Source organism: Epinephelus lanceolatus, chromosome 14 (assembly GCF_041903045.1).
Source record: "Epinephelus lanceolatus isolate andai-2023 chromosome 14, ASM4190304v1, whole genome shotgun sequence".
In the NCBI taxonomy this organism is placed as follows: domain Eukaryota; kingdom Metazoa; phylum Chordata; class Actinopteri; order Perciformes; family Serranidae; genus Epinephelus; species Epinephelus lanceolatus.
This window is the reverse complement of record NC_135747.1, coordinates 20,478,905-20,504,211: the sequence shown is the minus strand read 5'-3', so window position 1 is coordinate 20,504,211 and position 25,307 is coordinate 20,478,905. Positions and strand designations below refer to the sequence as shown.

General features: G+C 40.8%; 2 protein-coding genes across 11 annotated transcripts in view; both read left to right on the top strand.

Annotated features, from left to right (window-relative positions):
* The first annotated feature begins 645 nt into the window (after nucleotides 1–645).
* Nucleotides 646–8,090, top strand: LOC117250649 (CASP8 and FADD-like apoptosis regulator). 2 transcript variants are annotated; one of them, XM_033616666.2, is made up of 10 exons: nucleotides 646–923; nucleotides 1,072–1,390; nucleotides 1,483–1,588; nucleotides 1,781–1,916; nucleotides 5,306–5,355; nucleotides 5,443–5,512; nucleotides 5,730–5,776; nucleotides 5,863–5,941; nucleotides 6,193–6,694; nucleotides 6,787–8,090. In XM_033616666.2, exons 2-10 carry the CDS (start codon nucleotides 1,095–1,097, stop codon nucleotides 6,914–6,916), a joined length of 1,416 nt encoding a protein of 471 aa, XP_033472557.1. In that variant the 5' UTR covers nucleotides 646–923; nucleotides 1,072–1,094; the 3' UTR covers nucleotides 6,917–8,090. The 2 variants fall into 2 exon arrangements, with proteins under 2 accessions (XP_033472557.1, XP_033472545.1); XM_033616654.2 differs by having other exon boundaries at nucleotides 653–923; nucleotides 1,023–1,390.
* A 3,311-nt stretch (nucleotides 8,091–11,401) lies between these two features.
* Nucleotides 11,402–25,307, top strand: part of dip2a (disco-interacting protein 2 homolog A) — a 113,062-nt gene continuing 99,156 nt past the window's right edge. For 7 of the 9 annotated variants that reach the window (XM_078174444.1, XM_033617404.2, XM_078174443.1 and 4 more), the window contains exon 1: nucleotides 11,404–11,920. In XM_078174444.1, coding sequence (XP_078030570.1) covers nucleotides 11,797–11,920 — 124 coding nt within the window. In that variant the 5' untranslated portion in view covers nucleotides 11,404–11,796. Of the gene's footprint in view, nucleotides 11,921–25,307 lie in introns of all 9 variants that reach the window. The other 2 variants (XM_078174445.1, XM_033617405.2) reach the window with 2 other exon arrangements.

Sequence of the window (25,307 nt, the reverse complement as noted above, 5' to 3'; positions counted from 1 at the left end):
CTTTGTCATAAGATGTAAAGTGATTATATATAGGCCTGTGGGTTTTGGACATTTGGTTGGACACAACAAGCAATTTGAATACATCACCTTCGAATGTGTGAAACTGTTTTTCCATTTTACAGACTGGCCTATTAATTATAAATCATTTGCATAATAGATTCAGCCACCAAACATAATGTAATCATAAAGGGCGTGGAGTTTTGTTAATAAAAACTAGAAACAGTCTAAAAACAAAAAACTGTTTTACTGCAGTGTTTTTAAATACTAGCCTTACTCATGTTAATGTGAATCCCTGTCCAAGTCTTATACAACACATACTTTCTGTCTCAGACTGAGCAAACTAAGATGGAGCCAGATCCACAGTGACAGGAATATAATAAAACACATGATGAAAACAACTTAAGAGGCAGGCTTACTATAAAGTGCTTATAAGTGGTAACTAATGACTTGATTAATGCTTTACAGATCAATAACAAGCAATTAATAGTACTTTCTATTTGGCAACAATACAATTATAAATATTATAAATGTTATATCATCTGCTGTAAAAAGGCCATTAATGACGTGTGAATCATCAGGTCTGCGGTTTTTTTGAATGCATTGGTCTGTGCCTTTAAGTTTTGTTATCATAGAGCTGCTTCCTGCATGCTTTCACTTTCACTTGGAGCTGTTATCTCGAGCTGTTGCAGTTTTATACAACATAGAAGAATTACGGTATTTTCACGCATCCATTGCGTTATCACTAGTGCAAATACGTTTTTTTAGTCGTCGTGCATGATTAAAGAACGTCCTGCTTGAGTGTATCCTGCCGTGGTGAGATACTTCCCCAAATATTTTTAGTAGTGCGTCAGCCTTATAGTCTGTGGGTTTCCTATAAGTCCCTCTTACGTTGTTCCTCTGCTGTCAGTTATCGACGTCGCCTGGTAGGTTGTTTTAATTCGCTAATCATTTCACTTTGTTTTATCTTCATGATTTTCAGTTTATTGGAACTAACACTGTATTTAATCTGATCCGGTTTATAGACACAGCGGCCACCACTGGTAAGTTTCTGTTTGTTGATCATCTTATCAGCTCCTACTCTCTTACCGAAGTCAATGGCTCATCTGGACCCACGTGAGCTTCAGGCCATTAACCAAACCGTGGAGGCTCTCAGCAGCTGTGAACGCAGGAGGCTCTTCTACCTGTGTGAAATCCTGGACACGGACAACAGCGTGGCTTGTGTGAAGGAGATGCTGAAATCTAAGGTGATGTTCCACGAGAGGGGTCACCTGTTCCTGGAGGAGCTGATGCTGCAGCTGAAACGTTTTGATATCCTGAGGAAGGTGTATAAAACCAGCAGGGATGAGGTGGAGAGGACTTTGAAACACAGGCAGGTTCTGCCAAGATTCAGGTGAGGTGTGTTTTAGGATGTCATACATATTGTCATAGTCAAAGATCACATACTCTTTGTTGCTAAAATGATCATGATTTCTCTTACTGCAGAGTATTGATGGCTAATATAAATGAGGATATGGCCGATGAAGATCTGAACAATGTGAAATTCTTGTTAAGCACCACGTTACCTCGTGAGAAGATGGAAAAAGCAAAGGTATAAAAATAAGAATGACGTTAGGTTTTGTTTTCACTTCTTCATTTTCTCATTCTTGTACGTGTGGGAGGGGAGTTTTGGTGGGATTCCACTGGACTCAAAAATGTCAAACATGCATCACAGTATTTTTAATTTTAATTCAGAGATAAAAAAAAGATATGAACAACTTCCTCTTTTTCTCTTGTATTACAGAGTTTCCTAGACGTGATCATTGAACTTGAGAAACTGGATAAAGTTTCACCTGAAAGAGTTGACGTTATAGAGCAATGTTTAAGAGACATTGACAGGGTCGACCTGGCCAAAAAAGTGACTGCATACAAGATGTCAGGTGAGATTGTCTTTTACTTTTACCCTTTAATAGCCTTCTGAATGGCTTTGTGAGGAGTTTATTGCAAACAAGAAAATACATGTGAATGTGCAAAAGAATTCTCAAGTGAAATCTGAAGGTGGTGATCTGTGAGGTTAGTAACTTTTATTCTGCATGCAGAGTACATGTGAAGTATGAAATAGAAAATGCTCAAAATAGGACCTGAAAATTATTTAAATAAATTTATTTTAGTTGTCTCACCATGCCACAAAATGTTCCATAAGGCCTATATGAATAGAAGAAGAAAAAAATGACAAACAAGACTAATGGCAGTTGACGTTCAGGTACGACAGACAAACATAGTTCCTAAATCTGAGAACAGAAAGTAAGAGAACATTTTTTACACAGAAACGGAACAGGAACCCAACAGAAAAGCTACCGAAATTACACTATTTCTCAGTGGACATGCATTGTCCAGATACTCTTAACAGTTCAAAAGTGTATTTCATCATGTTCCAGGATGTTCCAAGTAATTGTTTTTTGCTGTTTCCCAGATTTTTATATAAAGTAAAGTATAAAACAAAATTATGGATGCACCGATTTATTAGCTGAACATTGGTATCGGATGATATTCGACTACCTGCAAATAAGATGACATTCACTGATAGCAGTGGCCGGTGTTTTGTGTTGTGGCACATCAGTTTTGCATAGGCTAAATTTTGTGTGTTGGTTATTTGCAGTCAGACTCAGACAACATTAGCTAGCATACTAAGCTGCAGGTTCAAAGAAGACACTGGTCTGGATCTGACTCTGGCATGACGTAAGAGGGCAATAGATGCCATGTCCATGTGTGGTTTATTTTCATGTTTGCTTTCAGTGAGCAGCTGTGTGTCTCACATTTAGGATAAGTAGGGAAATAGACCAAGCTGCAAGAAGGCAGGTAATCACAAGTGCTATATCACAGGCAACTGGACTTGCTTGAGTTTCTTGACAACGTTTCGCCTCTCATCCAAGAGGCTTCTTCTGCCTCTTGAATGAGAGGCGAAACGTCTTCAAGAATCTTCACCTACAAAAAAGGCAGATATATGCTTCACTTTGTAAGGAAAAGCATGCATCTTACTAAGAGGTAGGCTATGAGTGGGGATTTTCCTTTCATCAATATTCTGAAGAGAAGGCGCACTGTATGAGAAACAAACAACAACAATAAAAAAACAGCACTATCGGCATAGATCAAATTGTTATTTTAAACATTGGTATCGTTCCAGGTGTATCCCTACAGAAAATGCATCCATTTTCTGTTTCATTTAACTAACAAAACTGACTAAGTCTATCTTGTTCATTAATATCACCATATTCAGTAGTGTAGTGGAGGGTTAACACAGGTATATGGCGTGTACCCACCTCTTTGTCCAGCCATTTACAGCAAACCCACCTAACAGCCAAGAGTCCACTGAAATACAGTACAGGCCAAAAGTTTGGACACACCTTCTCATTCAATGCGTTTTCTTTATTTTCATGACTATTTACATTGTAGATTCTCACTGAAGGCATCAAAACTATGAATGAACACGTGGAGTTATGTACTTAACAAAAAAAAGGTGAAATAACTGAAAACATGTTTTATATTCTAGTTTCTTCAAAATAGCCACCCTTTGCTCTGATTACTGCTTTGCACACTCTTGGCATTCTCTCCATGAGCTTCAAGAGGTAGTCACCTGAAATGGTTTTCCAACAGTCTTGAAGGAGTTCCCAGAGGTGTTTAGCACTTGTTGGCCCCTTTGCCTTCACTCTGCGGTCCAGCTCACCCCAAACCATCTCGATTGGGTTCAGGTCCGGTGACTGTGGAGGCCAGGTCATCTGCCGCAGCACTCCATCACTCTCCTTCTTGGTCAAATAGCCCTTACACAGCCTGGAGGTGTGTTTGGGGTCATTGTCCTGTTGAAAAATAAATGATCATCCAACTAAACGCAAACCGGATGGGATGGCATGTCGCTGCAGGATGCTGTGGTAGCCATGCTGGTTCAGTGTGCCTTCAATTTTGAATAAATCCCCAACAGTGTCACCAGCAAAACACCCCCACACCATCACACCTCCTCCTCCATGCTTCACAGTGGGAACCAGGCATGTGGAATCCATCCGTTCACCTTTTCTGCGTCTCACAAAGACACGGCGGTTGGTACCAAAGATGTCAAATTTGGACTCATCAGACCAAAGCACAGATTTCCACTGGTCTAATGTCCATTCCTTGTGTTTCTTGGCCCAAACAAATCTCTTCTGCTTGTTGCCTCTCCTTAGCAGTGGTTTCCTAGCAGCTATTTGACCATGAAGGCCTGATTCGCGCAGTCTCCTCTTAACAGTTGTTCTAGAGATGGGTCTGCTGCTAGAACTCTGTGTGGCATTCATCTGGTCTCTGATCTGAGCTGCTGTTAACTTGCCATTTCTGAGGCTGGTGACTCGGATGAACTTATCCTCAGAAGCAGAGGTGACTCTTGGTCTTCCTTTCCTGGGTCGGTCCTCATGTGTGCCAGTTTTGTTGTAGCGCTTGATGGTTTTTGCGACTCCACTTGGGGACACATTTAAAGTTTTTGCAATTTTCCGGACTGACTGACCTTCATTTCTTAAAGTAATGATGGCCACTCGTTTTTCTTTAGTTAGCTGATTGGTTCTTGCCATAATATGAATTTTAACAGTTGTCCAATAGGGCTGTCGGCTGTGTATTAACCTGACTTCTGCACAACACAACTGATGGTCCCAACCCCATTGATAAAGCAAGAAATTCCACTAATTAACCCTGATAAGGCACACCTGTGAAGTGGAAACCATTTCAGGTGACTACCTCTTGAAGCTCATGGAGAGAATGCCAAGAGTGTGCAAAGCAGTAATCAGAGCAAAGGGTGGCTATTTTGAAGAAACTAGAATATAAAACATGTTTTCAGTTATTTCACATTTTTTTGTTAAGTACATAACTCCACATGTGTTCATTCATAGTTTTGATGCCTTCAGTGAGAATCTACAATGTAAGTAGTCATGAAAATAAAGAAAACGCATTGAATGAGAAGGTGTGTCCAAACTTTTGGCCTGTACTGTATATCGGAGAGTGTGCCCACTTCATCCTCTGTAACCCACCTCATCAACTACCACTGAGCACTACTGAGCTGCACTACTGAGCATAACATCCAGTTCTAAGATGTACTGTAACGAAATCTCAGTCGGATGAATGTCGGATATCTTTCTTTGGGGCAGATTAACTTGTAAACAAACTCTGTATTTATTTACCAAACCACATGTCATAAGTTTTAGCTTTTAGCCTTCTAAAAGTTGACTTTTCTGGAAGAAGAATTGCAAAGTACTTTAAATTCTACTTTATTGCTGTACTTTTATTCACTTGCATTTCTGTCCATGTTTCACAGTTGGAACATCTGAGGGACATCAGTCTCAACAGCAAAGGCACAGACCTCCTGTAAGTAGTGCACAAGTTATTCATCGCGTAAAGTTCTTTTCACTCTATTGCAAAACTAATACTTTTGAAAAAACATCTTCTCTTTAGGAGCCATTCCCCGCTGCAAACAGTTCCCTTTCTCTACAGCAAACAAGACCAGTACAGTCTCTGCAAATGGGTAAGACAGGCTGCATACTAGCACATTACAGCAACTTCAAAAGACTTGTGTTTGCCAGTAAGTGAAAAATACCCTGTCATACCAGCGGAACTTGCAAAAGCAAACATTATTTCAACTGTGACTTTATAGCTGTGTTCTAAAAACAGTTGGAAAGCCCCCGGTCACTCACTGTATTTCACTTTTATATTCATAACACTGCATTTCTGTTTGCCAACAGCCACAGGAAGCTTACCCACGCCTCTCTACAGAGAGCAGAACTATCAGGTAAAGTTTCCCTCCTGTATGTTTGAATATGTTTAATTAGTGAAGTGCATTTATGAGACATGTTTGCTTGCTCCTTTGCATTACAGAGACAAGTAGACTGCTACAAGTTTAACACCAATCCCAGAGGAGTTTGTGTTATCATAGACTGCGTGGGTAATGATGGAGGTGAGACACAAAACACTTTGTACCTGTAGTTTAATGGTGGAATAAGTATTCAGGTCTAAGTACTAATGGCATTGTTAAAATACTACATTACAAGTGAAGAGCTTGCATTTAAAATCCTGCTTAAATAAGAAATACAGCAGTATAACCACCAAACTGACTTAAAATGTTAAATTATCAGTACTCATTCTGCAGAAAAAATTGACCCTTACAGGCCGCTTTAACTCTGGTTTCACCTTTCCTTACTTATTCAGACATGTTGGAGCAGACGTTTAAGGCTCTCCACTTCAAAGTGGTCCTCTACAAATGGCTGAGTGTGGATGGCATTTATTCAGCTTTCAGTGGGATCAGAGAGAGAGAGAACCTTGAAGGCGATGGCTTTGTCTGCTGCATCATTAGCCGTGGCCCAGCAAACCACGTCCTGGGTACGGACTCGTACGCCACAGGTCTAGGCCTGGAGTACGTCAGACGTCTTTTCACTGCTGATAACTGCCCCAAGCTGGCCGGCAAGCCCAAACTCTTCTTCATCCAGAGATACAGCGTTGCCGAGTGTCTGCCCCGTGCCAGGATGGAGCATTGGGATGAGGATCTGGAGACGGATGGGTGTGATGGGATGTCCAGATGTGACTTCATCCCCACAGATGCAGATATATTCTGGAGTCACTGCTGGACAGATGAATATCAACTGGGGCAAGGACACCATCGCTCCATTTACCTGAAGGCTCTGACAGACACCTTGCACAAAGGTCAAAAGAGGTACGGGCAAAGATTCAACAGCAAATCCAGTTTCTGACTTCAGATGATTGTCATATGAGCTACAGACTAACCTGTTGTTTGTGTTCTGACAGGAAAACACATCTTGTTGATGTTCACACCGAGGTAAACGGGGCCATCTTTGAACACAACAAGAGGAATCCTGGAGAGAAGTACCACATCGATCTGAAACACACTTTGAGGAAAGAGCTTTACTTACAATAGAGGATTTATCACCATCACTTTCACTTCACCTGCAATACTGTCAGCCACATATTAATGTCGCACATTCTTTGCCTTAGAAGAACCCTTGTTAGTGTGTATGCAGTGACACCTACTGGTTAAAGGTGCTTATAACACTTGCTTTTACAGACGAAGAAAAACTTATTTAACAGGTTGTTTTAAGTGTATTTATTTAATGTTTGAAAAATCTGTTTGGACATACATTTTAAAAGTTTCATGACATGTATAAATGTACATGAAGGACAAAACAATCATGATAACAGTAATTCTACTACTTCTTAACCCAAACCCAAAGCCAGCAACAGCAGCATCAGGGAGTTGCAAACAACTCACCCAATCAGAGCCTAACAAAAGAGGTAAATGTCAATTTAATTTAAGACAAAAAGTAGAGTTATATCTACTGTACATGTAATATGTAACCTTTTGTTTTTTGAAGCATTAATGTAAAATACATTTTCATTGCTTCACAGTGCAGCTAAAACACACATGTAGTGCCTGAATTTCTTATAGCTACATACCTTTTAAAGGGGTCATCCCTATATTCCCCGGGTTCTATGTTCCCCAATCGGGGAACATAGGACCCTTTAAAAAAAGAAAGGGTCCTAAAAAGGAAATATGTTCCCCGCTTTGTATGGGACCGGGGAACATCGAAGCCTTTTTAAGAAAAAGGCTTCTATGTTCCCTGCTGTTACTGGGGAACATAGGACCCTTTTGAGAAAAAGGGGTTAGGGTTAGGGTTAGGAGTTAGGACCCTTTTTTTTAAAAAAGGGCCTATGTTCCCCGGGTCCTTTTGGGGAAAAGCAGGGAACATAAAACCCTTATTATTAAAAAGGGTTCTATGTTCCCTGGTCCCATACAAAGCGGGGAACATAGGACCCGGGGAACATAGAACCCAGGGAACATAGGTATGCTCCCCCTTTTAAAAACCTGTGCAGAAATGTGAAAATGTTTAGTTGAAGTAAACACTATCTGTCTATGTCTACTTTTATTATCTATTAACTTTAATTATTACTTTTACTTATTTTTATTTTATTTATTTTTGTCTCTGATTAAAAGTTGTTTTAAAAAAGTGCCATGTAAATAAAATTTCTTCTATTATTAATACTCACATATATCTGTTACATCCCAATATCTAAATAAATTCCATTATATTGCATCCTTGTAGGCTACTAGCATCACTTCATATTTAAGTGTAATTTTGATGTATCCATTTATTAGCTGGGTTATAATTTCATTATATCTTTACAGATCATGGTGTGAGCCTATGAATCAAGAATCAGACAAGCCTTTATTGATCCCAGATGGACAAATACAATCAGTTTAAAAATCATACAGATATAGATACAGATCCTGTGGGACTACCAGATCCAGACTGACAAACTGGTGATGGCTAACCAACATCGTGTTGATCGACAACAGAAGAAGGCAGTGGTGATAGACGTAGCAATCCTGAATGACAGCAACATCAGGAAGTAGGAACATGAGAAGCTTGAAAAATACCAAGGGCTGAAAGAAGAGCTAGAAAAGATGTGGGGAGTAAAGGCAACAGTGGTGCCAGTGGTAATCGGAGCACTCAAGGCTATGACCCTGAAACTGGGAGAGTGGTTCCAGCAGATTCCAGGTACAACATCTGAGGTCTCTGTTCAGAAGAGTGTGATCCCACGCACAGCTAAGATACTGTGCAGAACCCTCAGACTCCCAGGCCTCTGGTAGAAGACCAGACTAAAGGAAAGACACAGCACCATCCCTGTGGGGACATATCTATATCTATATCTATATCTATATCTATTTCAAAAAAAGGTCAACTGACTAAGAAGAGAGTTCTTGTTATCACACTATATAGTCTTTGGGCATGTTGGGTTACTTTTTAAAAACATATATTCAATCATATTTTAGGAGAAACTGTAGTCCCACGTGCCCAAAGACCTACTATGATAAGAAAATGATTGTATCTCAGAAACTACAAGTAGCATAATCAATAGACCTATTTGATACCTATGAACTCATAACAAGTTGAATATAAAAGATATGCACACATATTCAGTGTAAAAGAAACATATATAAAGACACTTAAATCAACTCAGTTAGCATCTTAGCCCATTTTTCAAAGCTCCCCTCTTTGTATGGTAGCAGCAAGACACCCCGACCCAGACGAAGAGACACAAATATGTGTTGTTTTTAGTTATCTAACATCTCTTTGTGGAGTTTTGTATTTGTTTAGCTTGTCTTTGTGGTTGTTTTGCATCTCTTTGTTTTTTTGTTAATATCTGTTTGTGGTTGTTTTTTTTCTTTTCTTTTTTTTTTTTTACATCTCTGGGGTTCTTTTATGTCTTTTGTGGCTGTTTTACATCTTTATGAGCGTGTTTACCGTCTCTTTGGGGATTCTTTTGTTTCTCATTGTGGTTGTTAAGTGTGTCTTTGTGGTCGTCTGATTTTTCTTTACAGCAAGATATGTTAACATGCCTAACTCAAGTGCCCCCTGACCCTTTGGGCCTCTGGGCATGTATCCATCAGGCCATCCATCAAAAACTTGTTTTTCTGTATTAACAACAGAGGGGTGGACTTGAGTCACATGACTTGGACTCGAGTCAGACTCAATTCATAAATTCGATGACTTTAGATGCGAGTTGACAAATTCGAAACTTGACTTAGACTTAAACACCAATGACTTAAAAATACTTGCTACCTTTCCCCAAGACCAGAGATTAACAAGTGTGTTATTTAAAAAGTGTGCCACAAATTAATTAATTTCCTGTTGTTTTTTTCCCTGATTCAATAAACATTAACAGTATTTGTTCCCAGTAAGATCCACTTTGTTTAAACCAATCCAACAGCATCTAATCAAATTGCACAAGATAACCATGAAGAACAAGGAAAATCATACGAAAGATAATTTTGTTTGCATATAAAAACTATGCAGTGGTCAACAAAAAATGAATTGCAGTATACAAAATGTGCAGGTTGAAAATTGCAGTTGAAGATGCAACAAGTTCCGACAAACTTGTTCAAACACATAAATACAAATTTTAAGAAGCATTCATGATTTTTGTAAATTTAATATAATCTGTTGTTCAAATAAAAGTAAGACACAACATGCTCACTCACGATTAAACCTTTAAGACAGGGTGCTGGATCCTCAGTGTAAGTTTTAATAATGTATAGATCAGGACAACACTGCAATTTGCAATTTTAATATTGCTACACCCATATCTTGATCTTTATATAATCTGTTGTCAAAGCGGCATTACTTCTGGTGAAGAATGCATTATGACTTGTTTAGGGCTTAAATTTAAAAATGTAGGACTTGGGATTTGTCAGTGTTGACTTGGTAGCCGACTTGATTTAGGACTTTACTGTCTTGACTTAGGACTTAACTTGGAACTTTTCTTGGGACTTGTCATTGTTGAATTGGGACGTGACTTGAGACTTGTCATCGTTGACTTGTTAGTCTACTTGACTTGGGATTTAACTGTCTTGACTTAGGGCTTTACTTTGACTTTTCTTGGGACCTATCATTGTTGACTTGGTAGCTTACTTGACCATCTTTACTTGGGACTTCACTGCAAAGACTTGAGACTTACTTGTGACTTGTAATACATTGTTGACTTAGGATTTGACTTGGGACTTGTCAATGTCGACTTGGGACTTGACATGGGACTTGTCATTGTTGACTTGGCAGTCTACTTGACTTGGGACTTAACTGTCTTGACTTAGGACTTAACTTGGGACTTTACTTGGAAATTGTCATTGTTGACTTGGGACTTGTCATTGTGGATTTGGGACTTGACTTGCGGCTTGTCATTGTTGACTTGGTAGACTACTTGACTTGGGTCTTAACTGTCTTGACTTATGACTTAACTTGGGACTTATAATTTTTTACTTGGGACTTGACTTGGGGCTGTTAAGTTGGTAGTCTACTTGAATTGGGACTTAACTGTCTTATCTTAGGACTTAACTTGGGATTTAACTTGGGACTGACATTGTTGACTTGGTAGCCAAGTTGACTTGACTGTCTTCACTTGCAACTTCAGTGAAAGACTTGAGACTTACTTGTGACTTGCAAAACAATGACTTGGTCTCACCTCTGATAGAACTATAATAGAATTATTATACTGTATATGTTGTTATAAAACACTCTATCATAGGCTATTAGCACAATGCAGTGCAGTATTACACTGCACTGTATTATGTGCTGTGCTATTGGAAATTTTAGGTGCTTTTTGCATTTTGTAATTCAAGAAAAATGTAATTAAAACTGAATTTCATATCATAAGCTATTTCTTCTTTGTGTGTCAAAATACCAAATGTAAAAAGCACCTATAATGTTCAGCAGGACAGTCTTCAGCACCGCGCAGCGCTGTGATAGTGACAGTAGGAGGCAGGCAAGTTATATGAGGAACATCAGGAGACACGCGCACAGACACGAGAGTCCAGGGCTCGTGAGCGCGCACGGTCGGGCTGCTGTTGCTATGATGCAATGGCGACTGCGCCGTGGGAAGCGAGCGAGGAGTTGAATGAGTTCCCTCCACAGTTGAAGTGAAGCAGCCGCCGACAGTCAGGACAGCGTCAGTGCCGAGGGACAGACAGCGGGCAGGGAGACACTGGCAGGGCCCCGTCCTACCACACTACATGGACACACACAGCCAGGTGTGTCTGCTAGCCTCGCAGCTAGCCGTGTCATGACGTTTGGAGACATTTCTCACACATCTGTACGACGTTGCAGCGAGACGAGCACCAACACCCTCTTTGCCCTCCGTAGTCGAAAACAAGTGAGGAGGGGTTGTTGTTTTTAATTCTTTATAACATTTCTGGTCGCAGTCCTCCTCTCCGGCGACTCAGTGGACCTATTTGTGCTTCTTACCATGGCTGAAAGAACCTCCACCGGGTTGCTAACGATGATGTTGGAGCCCACGCCGGCTGTCGCTATGACCCTGCCGGCGGAGGTCCGGGAGAAGCTGGCGGAGCTGGAGCTGGAGCTCTCTGAGGGTAAGTTGACAACAGCATGTACACAAACTACCGCACCGTGTGCCCAAAAGCATGGCTTTTATTTCCCTTGAGTGGGGCTTTAAACATTGTTCACGCCAGCTATCAGAACCACCGCCCTTTATCTTGGCTTTGTGGCTCATGTTTGAAAACATGCCAGCATCACTGAAGCCCCCTCTGCAACTATCAGACATCTCCAAAACTCAACTTCTGCTGTAATTTTCTCCCCATGGCTGTTAACCACTGCAGCACAGGGAGCTGTTAAAGTATACCACACGGGTTAATAAGCTGCAAAGTCTAGTTTCACCTGTAATAAAGACCAGCTGTTCCCATTGTCCTGAAATTTAAGCTATGAGACTCCAAATACCATATTTGATCAGATGGCTATCTGCTACAACAGCTGAGCTGACACACCCATGTTGCTGTTATGGGGCTCTGTTCATCACACAAGCACGATCAAGGGTCTCTCCTTTTCAAAGTTTATTAAAAAGGAAAGTTAAGAAGTAATGCTAACCCACATATTCACACAAACTACCATCTTATGTCTATAAAGGTTTCTGTTTCTGAATCATGACAGTAGAAGGTCATGAGAAAAGTTGAGACAAGCATGTCCTGACATTGTGTGAGAAGTAGGCTTCAGGGTTTTAATGTGAACAAATATCAAGATCCTTATAAAGTTTCCAATAATTTAGCTGATGCTGCTTTTGTGTACAGGTGCACGTGCCCATTTATTCCTTGTACTCCTTTACCTTTCACTCTGCTTTTGTAAAACGAAGTACAAAAAGAGCAAAGAGAGGCTTTTGAACATGAAGCCCTTGCATCTGCCAGTCTATAAAAAGTATTACATTTTATTTTAGCAGACATCAGGCCTTAAGTTTAGTCACTAAACTGTCTTAAATTTGAATTATTTGGGGTTTAATTCTAATATTAAACATGTTTTGGTAGCCTTTAAACCCAAAGCTAACCTCTGTGCTGAACAAAACATTCAGTACTCATGGTTATACTTGCCAAACTTCTTTATAAAAGAAGAGATCCACTCTATAATATATCTATAATATATTAACTATCATACTTACCTGCTGACAGACGCACAAAGACATCATAGCATGCGCCTGTGCAAAGTCCTGAAAGCATTGTTTACTGATATGATTTATGACGCTACCTAAGCACTTTCTTTGATACTTGTCCGTCACTATAAAAATCACGTCCACCTTCTTGGCAGAGTTTAGCCTCTCTGGAGCTCCATGTAAAAATAAAACAGGAAATTACCCATATTTGTACCACCTGTCAAGTTAAACCTACTCGATTTGTCAAAAAAATGTATTTTCTGTCATATTTGGTGCTGGGAAGATTTTATGTGTAGTCAGTGCTTTACAGAGTAAATACAGCTGGGCTCATCCTCCCGCTGACTTGAAATCCTTATATGCAGACTTGTGGCGCACTGTAAATAATGACGAGGGTGCTTGTTTCTAACAAAGCATTTCTTTTGTGTTTTTGTTAGTTAAGTGAGACTCATTGTTTAACTATTCCTTTGTTTGAGGAGGTCTCACATGGTAAAATAAGCAGAGCTGTGGTAAAGTCATACTAATTAATGACCTACATTAAGTCTGATTAGATTTGGGATTTGACCCCAGGGTGTGACCCTATTTCGTGCCAACTCCTGGAGAAAATGTTCACTCTGCAATCCGATAAGTGTAGTCCCAGAAGTTGGAACAATAGAAAACCCACTGGTCTGTAGTTACATTCTGCATTGAGCTTTCCTTTTGCTGTGTGTAGTAGCACCATACCGGGTTAGGAATAGACCAAAGGTGCACGCTTTGATAAGCACATTAACTGCCACTGAGGCCCCTAATGGGATAGACATGTTTTCAGGAGCGGCTACTAAATTAATCTATATCTGTCCAGTTTCCTCTTCCTGCTCTCCATATGTCACATCCTGCCATGTTGGAGCTGTGATAGCAGTATCTCCCTGACTCTGTCGCCTTGCTTCTTTTTCAGGCTTTTCTTCCTCTGTTGTCTCTCTCTTTCACCGCCTCTCTCCATGACTCCCCACCTCCATATTTCCCCTATTTTCTCCTTGATCAAAGAAGAAAATGTCATTCTCTTTTGGGTAAAGAGAAATCAACCTTTTTTTAAAACTCTCAAATCCCATTGCTGCACGCTGCTGTGAACTCTTCACCCCGTGATGATGCCCTTCGGTTGCTTCCCCGTTGCATCCTGTCTCAGGAAAGAATAGATGACTCGTTTTATTGGAAGGAGATGAGAGCCTGAGAATCCTGTAGGTTTTCTATCCTTCTCAATAAGCGTGTCTCGTAGGGATTTAAAGTCAGGCATGTGTGTATCACACCGAGAGACACATTTTGGCTTGAGTGTGCCAGTAGGTGTGTGAGTGTGCAGGAACACTGTATTATTCATGAAGCTGAATAGATGTGTCATGTATGTTTTCTTAAGCAGTTTAGCAGCAGCAGCAATTGGAATAACACGAGGTTGAGACAATCCAGTGGCTCAGCTAGATAATATTCCAGCATCAGCAGCTCAGGCCTGCTGATGTGTGAAATAAACGATCCGTACACTCTTATTGTTGTTATAATGAGTGGCGTTTCCTCAAGAGATGCATTTATTTTCAATTTATATGCTCTGTTTTTATTTCTTACTGAACATGTGTCCTAAAATGTTTTGATTACTTCGCTCTACTATCCTCAGATAAGTTTTGCAGTTAATGAGAGCTTGTAACCCTGTGTCAGTTCTTCTTGCTGTGTCATTGTTTTTTTTTTTGTTTACAACTTGTCTCCAGTTAAATAATTTGAAAACACATTACTGTGTAGACCTGAGGCCTGCCTCGTGAAGCAGGATTACTAAATAATCTGGATACCTTCACTGAGTTAAACCTGGAATCGCTTTAAATGTGGAAAATGGACTTAAAGTAAGTAAAAGAGCTGTTCAAGGTTTAAAGCCCCTGACAATTTGGCTTTTAATCTTTAGCATTCCTCCATTATAATAAATATTCACAATAAATAAGCAACAATCAAAGTTAAAGAAAAAAAAATCAAACAAAATCTAAGATATTAATTAGTGAGCTTCAGAGGTGGTAGTTTAAATTTGACGCCTTTGTACAGAGCCAGTCTGTAGCCCTTTTTAAACAGGAATTGTGCAAATTTGCAGGAAAGCGCAATCAGTCTTCTTTCAGCATTGGCAGTACAAAAGCAAAATTGGGGAGTGCAGCAAAATGCTGCCTACCTACTTTTGTTCATACAGAATGCGCCTTTTTCGGGGCAATGGGGGGCGTGAGCGAGTAACAAAACGTGTAGCTCAGTGTGTGACGTAAACAGAGACGTGGGAGGGAAGCCACGGCTGGTCAGTCCTTCGGCGATTCTCTCGTAAGTCGGCCCGTTCTTCACCATTCCCCTCATCTGATGGTTAATGGCTTCTTCATTTGTGAGGACAAGGAGGACGCGCAATTCCTTGTCTCCTCAGTTGCTCATCTTTACAGTGTCTGTCAGGTTTGCATTTCCCTCTTGCTACTAGCTGCTCACGAATTCCTGCTATCAGCTTTTTCCTGTTTATCCACCGCCAGTGGGTCGCACGTGCGGCGTCATCAACAGCTCCTCCCACAAGTCTTCAACAGCCCCTCCCGTTGCAGAAGGCTGCCTCGGTCTTTTTAAACCAAAAGGGTTCCGCCAATGTGTGTCTAAAGTGTCTAAACGCTTGCAGCTTGCCGGCAAAACGGCCCAACATTCGTGGAAAATCTGGCAGTGTAAAAGGGGCTTATAAATGCTTCCCCTCGTTTCCAGTCTTTGTGCTAAGCCAAGCTATGGGCTGCTCACTGTAGCAATGTTTTTACTATACTGGGCACAGTGAGTATGAGTGGTATCAGTTTTCTTATCAAAGGGGATGATTGTATTTCCCAAAATGCTGAACTACTCCTTTAAGTGTTTAACAGTCAAAAACTCAGCCAATCTGCTTCATCAGGAACCTGTGGGTGTGGTTTGATCAGATTTGATTGACAGTTGACAAACAACCCAACAGCTGTCATATGATTCTGAATCGGTTTTTGCCAAATCCTGATTGGTGCGAGAAAGTGTGTATGATCTCCTCTTTCTAACTCAGTCCCACCCCCTTAAAACCGGCAAAAGACCACAATACAAACACAGAAGTTATATTCATTCATTCATTTTTCCATAACTGCTTATCCTGTTGGGGGTCATGGGGGGGCTGGAGCCTATCCAAGCTGGCATTGGATGAGAGTCGGGGTACACCCTGGACAGGTCACCAGACTATTGCAACCATTCATGCTCACATTCACACCTACGGGCAATTTAGAGTCACCAATTAACCTAACCTGCTTGTCTTTCGATTTTGGGAGGAAGCTGGAGTACCCTGGGTTCGAACCAGGAAACCTCTTGCTGTGAGGCCACAATGCTAATGCAAATCCTACAAACTATAGCTATAGGAGAAGACTCGTGGTATTTCTCAGCTGACCTGGATGCAGATGAGTGGTCAAAAGATGGGGCGTAAAGGAGGGCAAGAAGACGGATGATCCCCATTATCTCCTGCAGGGAGTAAAGAGGCAGAGACGTGTCTGCTGAGTAATTCATAGACTCACTCTATCATTCCCTGGGTTTCTTCCCTCCTCCTTTGTTTGCTCTCTAAACCCTCTGATTACAAAGTCATTTTTAGTCCAGTGCTGGTGTTTGCTGGGAAACTGCCAAACCCCTGGTTGGTCGAATTTGCGCTCGTTTTGCCTGCTCCCATTTAGCAAACATTTACAGAGAAGCAGTGCAGGTTTCTGGTATGCTGAAGTGGTGCCTGGCTTGTTTATGGTTGTTTGTATTCATAGAGAAAATGGTTTCTTGCAGGTTTAAGGTGTTTGTTGTTTTGCAAATTCTTTGCAAATGCATGATGAAAATGTTCTTTACTGTAGAGATGATAGTGATAGACACTTCATTTGTTCTGTACTGTAGTATCTGCTCTGTCAATAACCCAATTTCCCCGTGGAGATCACTAAAGTTCCACCTTATCTAATCACTTAGATAAGGTGACATTTTACTCACTGTAGACCTGAAGGTAAAGAGGCAACTAGGCACAGTGCTGTCAAGGTATAACTGTAGTAATGAGGTGGTGATGATTAAACCTACACATGCTTGTCAACCTCTGGCACTGATGGAGGCTTGGTGGTGTATGATCAGTGGTGTGTATCTAATTGCTGTTAATGGATTGCAGTAGCTCCATTTCTTTTTTCTTTTGGAAGTTCAAATGGGCCTTAAAGTGAGCTGGGCAGTTAATCGTTATCAATCTCATTCTTACCTGATGATTCTGCAGCATTGGCATTAGCAGGGAGAGCTGTTTCATCAAAACAAGCACTCTTACTGACGGTAATTTCTCCCTAAACTGTAATGGCGAGAGTCTAGTGCTCCAAAGTGTGCACAGGCAGAGGATAGAAACAAAAACAAAGTTAATGTGTGTATGAGAGGAAAAACAAGATGGAAATGAGACAGAAAAAACAGCAAGTTGATTTTGTATGAAACGTTTTCAATTTCACACATGATGGTTTTTCATATAAGCAAGTATGAGTTTCTCATCGGTTTACAATAGATCGACAGTTATGACCTGGGGCTGCAAGCTTCGCCCAGTTTGCTGCTGATCAGCTGATATCCATGCACCGCTCTAACAACTTTTTTATAACTCATATAGTGTTGCAACGATTATTTGATTAGTTGTCAATTGTTATGAATGTCGATTAATCAGTTTGAGTAATTATAAAAGGAAAAAGTCAAAATTCTTTGATTCCAGCTTCAAAAATGTGAATATGTTCTAGTTTCTTTACTCCTCTATGACAGTTAACTGAATGTCTTTGGGTTGGGGATGAAACAAGACATTTTAGGAGGTCATCTTGGGCTTCGAGAAACACTGATCGATATTTTTCAACCATTTTCTGACATTTTATAGACCAAACAACTAATCAACAAATCAAATGTTTTGGCCTAAAATAATCATGGTTCTTCCTAATGCAAGTCACATCACGTGACATAAGTTACTAGTATAGCATGCTACACATACTAGCACACTAAATCCATTCATTTTGTTTCACATGGGAAACGAACATTGAGCTCTGTACTTTCTTCCTCAGTATACTACAGTAGTTGCTGGTGGTGTCAGAAATAGCTGCTCACTGCCTGATGGGTATGATACCACTGTGTCACCACAGAGTGTCTCGATGTGTCTGTTAGTGTTGTGTCGTTCCATACGAATTGTTCAAAAGAATGAATCTGTTGAGTGAACGTACTGAACTGAATCACTTCTGGAACTGATTCGATCATTTCTTAGTTTAGTTGAGCTCAGCAGCGAGTGTGCAGGCCGGGAGTGGAACTGCCGATTCGGTTCGTGGGAACGATGTTTCACTCACAAGTTGCGAGGCAGCCAGGGTGCAGGGAGGGACTGCCTACTGCGTGACAAATCACTCGGTGAACGAATCACTTGTTGAACGACATAACCCTGATCCCTGAGTGATTCAAATCATTTCTTCTCAGCGATACACTTTCATAGGGACTGTATTCTCCAAGCTAACGGCTAATGTAGCCAGGAGTCAAGCCACATGAACACAATCACACACCTCCCCACTGTTTTAACAGACTTAGTTTCCAGATCAACAGTCAGGGCTCATCCCGCCAAGCACTGAACGATTCGGTGAACAAATCTTTTTAATGAACTGATTCTAGTGATTCGGTAACATCTACAGAACTGCTTTGCTCATCACTAGTGTCAGTGTCCGTGGTTTTGTGTCTACTGACAAAGCGGCAGTATTTGAAAAGGCATCTGAATTAGCCGCTGTCCGGTGTGGATCATACGCTGTGAAAGGTGCCTCTGTGCGTCAGTATCTGATGCCAAGAGCACTGCCAAATTAGCGGTATTTGACAAGTTCAGAGTGAGAACCAGCTGAAATACACTGCCACATCCTTCTTGTGGGTCATAAGTGATGATTGAGAGGGATTATTGTATAAATCTATGCTTAAATTCTTAGATAAAATCCTGCATAGTGTATCTTTAAGTAAGTATGGGCCTGTTCTACAGTCAAACCTGAATCCAAGTTAAAGGCCTGTGTACAAGGTGGGGTTAGTGGATAGCTTTGGTGGCCAGTAGTTTCACGAAACCCCTCTTTGGAAAATATGAGTGTACAGGAAACCCCAGTGAGTCGGCCTACAAAGTTTGTGGAGGAAAGACCACTCAGTGCAGAGAATGACCGCTAACTGGTCCTGACTCATTCGTCTCTGTGGTCACTTACTCCCACCACCAACTCATGAAGAAAGAACTTCCACTGGGCTCACCCAGTGAGTTCAGCCTATTGTTATGCAAAACCCAAACATTTGATGAATGTAGAATCACATTCTGCATTAAGAGCTTTGAGAACATGTAGGATTTAGGGCGATTACTGAAGGGACTCTGTACATGGCTGCTGGTTAGCACTGTAATAGGATCCAAAAGAGAAGAATGTTGAGCCTTGCAGCGAGCTGGCTGCTGTAGCTGCTGTAAAGTCCAGTTCGGAGATAAAGAGGCAGCTATCCCGTGCCCCTGCCACAGTGGAGGATAGAACGTGGAGGGTCATAAATATTTCAAGGGTGTGCCTCAGAGCAGAATAGAGCTTCAGATTCTTGTGCTGCTCTCATATGCTTCTGCCTGTACATCCGAGTCTGTGCACATGAAAGTGTGTGCATGTTTGGTCCATTTACCTTTTTGTTTGTGTCTCTGGATGGATTGTTAAGGTGCTCCTTACAAACCACAGAGCTGTTTCATTTTAGCCCAACAATGATCCACAGCACCAGTTATTGTCCTTGTGGTTCCACTACATTTTGTGGCTCTCTACTGTACTGTAGGTCCTGCCTGTTTGTTTTCTTTACAGTGCTTTTCAACATCCTGTCTCTGTCGTTACTGGAGCCATGAATATTTAATGGAATGGGATTGTAATGTTTAGAAATATGTCTTTTCTGTCTTTGTTTATTCAAGCATGGACGAGTCTACAGAGTAAGATTTCTGCCAGCATAGTTATTTTGGTGCCCCTGTGGCTTTTAGTATTGGGATTTGCTCATTTAGGTTTTCAGCATTGACTGTCATTATCAACTGATCTATTGTTTTAACTCATTAACTGACTAATAATCTTTAAAATGGGAAAAATAATGGCACAATCTTATTAACGAACCCACTGGAATTCATGCAGTGGTTGCATGAATGGAGAAAAGAATGCATCTCATTTTAGAAGTGTAAAATATTTTCCATTATATTTTTATTCGAGAGCTGAATTTAAGTTTGCTTACTCATTTTTGCTCTAGTTACATTTTTGCATGATGAGCATGAGCACTAATTGTTCCAGTAATGATTGATTTAAATACCCACCTACTTTGTTCATCCCTGTGGAAGTACTGTAAAAGCTTTCGGCTCAGAGGGATTTTAAAGTTTGTTGAGAAACTTGAAATGCAAAAAAAAAAGTTTTGCTCTGTCTGCATGCCTGCCAAAAATATGACATTTCATTCGCTCTCAACTGATTCAACCATGAAGTGACTCACTGGTGCTATTTCAGCAGTGTTTTATCGCATATAACGCTTTATTGCTGTGGTTACAATTGATGGCACAAATCACTGCACAGTTTGATTACACTGCCACTCTCCTACAGTCACCAGCTTGTGACAGACCGCAGCATTTTCCAAAATACTGTGGAAGGCAGAACAAAAGCTAAACGTGCCACTGAATGAATATCTTTAACTTAGTATCAGTGTAACTTGATTGACATGTAGTACAATTGAGTACTCTGGCCAGAAATGGACCTGTGCTAACTGTGCAAGACAGCTAGCTGTATGGATAGCTAACAGTCATTCAACTGGGTCATGACTGTAGTAGAAAAACAAATGAACAGAAAGAATTACCATCCCTATTTATTTTGAGCGGTATTGTGAATTAAATATAACTGATGGCAACACTATCTCAAAGCTTCTGTCAGTTTGTTATGAGGCAATAAACACATCAAAGCCCCAGATCACAGACTCTGCCTTTGCAGTGGCCAACCCCCAATACTCTGCTCCTACTGAAGGTTATAAGAAAAGCTCAATACACACGAGAATCATGATATTATTATTAGGGTTGTCCCAATTCGATCTCAAACATCGGTATAAGACATTTTTTAACTGATTGGGATCAGCTTTCCTGAGCTATATTGAGCCAGATCCAATTTGTTGTTTTACGTCAGCTGTCACACAGGTGTTTGTAGTGGTGAAGGTTTCGTACACTTGTACTCTCTTACTCTCTTACTCTCTGTCTCTCCTCCACTCTGCACCCCGCCCGCTGCGGAACACCACATGCCATAAACGACAGCAAAATGCTGGATGAGACTGTTTATTTATGTTATTTACTGAAGTAATGAGCACATATTTCAGCTCAGTGTGAGAGTCTCTGGCACATGGTGTTTCCCCGCAGGCAGGGGAGAGACAGACAGCGATGCAAAGCCAGGGACCATCACATTTAACCTGCCACGGCAAATGCAGCAAAAACTCAGTGTTCAGACAACAAAAATAAACACTCAGTGTAATACAGATTATTTAAGAGGGCTAACACTGGAGAATACTCTCTTAAAGATACAGAGAAATCCCCTCAACACAGCGACAAGCCCAAAAACATTAGAGGGGGTTTGTGACTTTATACCTTAATTTGTGAAAAACAAACAAACAAAAAAAACAGCTTGGATGCAGGGAACTTTCTTCTTGATGCCATGCAGAGCTATTCAATTTTCATGCATATACATTGGATTAATTTTAATAACTTATTTACTTACTTATTTTAAAGAAAATAGTATTAGTATTGGATCGGGACTCGGGACACAATATTTATTTTGTGATACTGTATTGGTTCTCAGAAATAGCTTATCAATATTTAAGTAATAGTTTACATGCAAAGATTCATAGCAGTGGTGCATTTTCTGTTGTATTTGTTTATTTCTTGTCAATACACAGCCCTACAACTGTATATGCTGTGCAGCTCCTGAGTTCCTTTAACTTTTTAAATCAGATGGCTGTGTAGAACCAGGAAGTTTGTCTTTTTCAAACCAACCTGAAATGCTGCCATTTACTAAGACAACAGTACAAAGATGGTGTCAGCCAGCCTCCTGCCAGGCCACCATACTGTTCACAGAGACCTCTGAGCTCTGTGGCGGCCAGAAGGTGCATTTCGTAGCACTCCACCAGGGATTGTTTTAAATAATTAAAGGTGTAAGCACCATTTTGTTCAACTTAACTAATATGTCCTCAGTTTCAGAATATTTTCTTCTTCATAACAGGTGCCAGGTACTGCACTCTGGGTGCTAGTGGTAACACTGTATGTGTCCTTGTTGCAAGAGAGATGGCACGTGTAGTGGAGAGCAGTGCAGTGCAGTGCAGCGGGCACCGGCGCCAGGGAGATCTGCTGACCAAACAAGCTGCATGCCCCACTTCAAGGACACATTGCAAATTTCACTCTGCTCTGTGCGCCGCATTCTTCTGCCCGGCAAGGCTTTTGTTCTGCCTCCATCAGCTTTCTGGTGTAAATTCTTTGCTGTCCATTCGCCTACCTGTGTGTGGCTTTGATCCCTCACCCTCTCTGTGCCCATCTGGTGGAGACAGAGGCTTAGCATGAGAGTTGGATGACAGCTAAGGAGCCCCCCTTGAGCTATTACCACAGCTCAATCTGGCCTCTCTCTGGTCCAATCACAGTCACAGTAAAAATCACCTAGAAAGTCTTCCTCAGATGGCTGAATTCTCCCTAAATGCTGCGCATTACCTCCAAAAGATAAAGAACTGGCTCTAAGAGCATATTTTCTATTATTCCTGCATAAGTACATTATGTTCACAGCATTTGTACTGCAGTGTTTTCAAGGTTCTGAGTGAATAGCTTGTAAAGGCTGCAGGGCTGAGGTCACTGAGCTGTGCAGGGAGCCTTTATACGCCAGAAAGTTTTTCAAAACCCAAGGTAAAAAGTCATTAATAGTCCTCCATTAAATCTCTCTTTGCTGTCCTGATTATTCAATCTACACTGCTCTCATTCAGTACTTGATTTCTGCGTTAATAGCTCAAACATAATGCACATTTCCAAACAGCTACGCCAAACTGACAACGCAAACTGACAACGTACCCACATGGCCTTTCACATTGCTTCGACTGTACTGCCTCTCAGTTACTCTCAAACACTCATCAGCTCCTGAGTATTTTGTGATTGCTCTGCACATGTAAAGGTTGTCACATGAAGGATCTGATGTTATGCATCCTTGTAGTGTTCACCTCATAATGAAGAGCGAAACTTAAGTGATAATATTACAGCCTCTTGAACAGGGTTGCAGCAGTATACCATGACATTAATATTGACAGTTATTGTACCGTGTATGTTTGCTTATCTACGATACTGAAAAAAATGCAGCTGGATTCAGAATCTCAACTTTATTTGAGTTATTTTCAAAAGGGAGACTTTTTACAAAAACTTCTATTAAAAATGGTTTCAATTTTCATTTCATTTAGTATTGTATTAAAACATTTGTTCATCCCAAAACAATTCCTCTTTTTTCATTCCTTTAAGGGTCATTTTGACCTATAGTAAACTGCAATATTTTCTGAGAAGGTGAAAATCTCAAGCTGCTCTGACTGGTTTCACTTCCTTTGCTGTATTAACTTCCTGTTCACATAATACATGTAAGGTTTATAATAGAGTCTGCAAATGTTACATCAGCACCTCAAGAGGCATCACAGAAGCCTCTGATTGTCTATCAAATCATTACCTCTGTCTTGTCTGTGTTGATTATACTGCTGTTTGCAGTCCTACTTGAATAAGATGCCAATGGCAGAAGTTGTCAGTATTTAATTAAAATCGGTGATGATAATTCATTCCAGAGAGGTGGTGTAATGATGCAGCGGTCAGTGCCATCAGCACCTATTAGCTTCTCTTGACCTTCTCTGGCTGGGAGCTAGCAGAGTTCAGCCTGCGCAGTATGACAGGACCGTGTGGAGCCTGTGAACTTAGCACTATCAGCAGCTGCTCAACAAGCAGCCCTCAGTGAAAGGGTAGAGGAAGCACTACAAAGGGGAACGTTTTCAGAAAATGGATGGTTAACTGTTGATGCTTTACCCATGGTAGATAGGGGCGTCTTTTTGCAAGGAAATGTAGAGGTCTGATGATGATGTAGTGATGCCCAAATTGCTCCGACTATAGTGTAACATCACTTTTTGATTTCTAAAAAACAGCAATGAGACTGAAGAGATGTCTTATCAGAGCATAAACAAGTTAAGATTTTTTTTGTGGGTTCAATCAATGTCTCGGCCTACTCAGGTGTGATGTGCACATCAAAGACAAACACAGCCCTTTGTAGCGGCAGCAGGCTGCATTGTGAGCCTTCCTGGTGAAAAACAAACAGACAGAAAATGTCTGGAATGTGCCGTGACCTATCAACTTAACCGTAAGGAGAGGGGTTTCCAAATCCCCATCACTGCTGGAGGGCACGGCTACACATAACAAACAGGCACATAGCATAGCAGGTTGTCCCAGCCTTTTAAAAGAACAAGGCCAAGTTGCCCCCCTCCTCTTCTTCACCTCTTTCCCTTAGGTGTCCCAGTAGAATATGAGGGAAAGAATAAAATAAAACTGAGTGTTTTCTTTTTACTGTGGGGCTAAAGCCAGGCTTTTTTTAGATCTTAACTCAGCTCACATACCAGAAAATGTGTTTTCAGCCTGTGTGCGCCGAGCAAGCAGACAGTTTTAGGCGAACTCCGCTGCTCCCCAGAGACTTTTCCAACTGTGTTATTCAAAGTGTACCTGTATAGCCAGAAAGAGAGGAGGGACGCAAAGCAAGGGCAAGTCAGGACTGCATTTAAAGTTCCTAAGGCATAACTGACTGCATTTAACAATTACTAACTGATGTCTGTAAGACTTTAAGTTGTAAATCATCTTGAAAAACATCCATGCTGATTTTCACATGACAGTTTCTGGTTTACCCTTAAAGAAATGTAACCCTGCATAGGGCTGCACAGTATTATATTTTTTATCATCAACTTGTGGGATAAACACATCATGAAAGACTGCGATATATTGCAGCCAGGGTTTTTAGAGTTAATTGGAAGAATTTCAGTCAAAATCTGCACTTTAAAATGTAACTGCCATTCTTTACTGGTGCCATTTAAGTTCAGTTTGATGCTCAAATTGTTGAATAAAGACACAGATTGTAATGGAGGTTTAATTTTTTTCTTTTCAAGATTATGTGTTTGCCTATAATTGATCGGACAGTATAAAGTGTGACAGAGAGGGAATGACATGCAGTGAAAGGCTGCAGGCTAGAATTGAACCCATGGCCACTGCAGTGAGGACATTGCCTTTGTGCGTGGGACATCTGCTC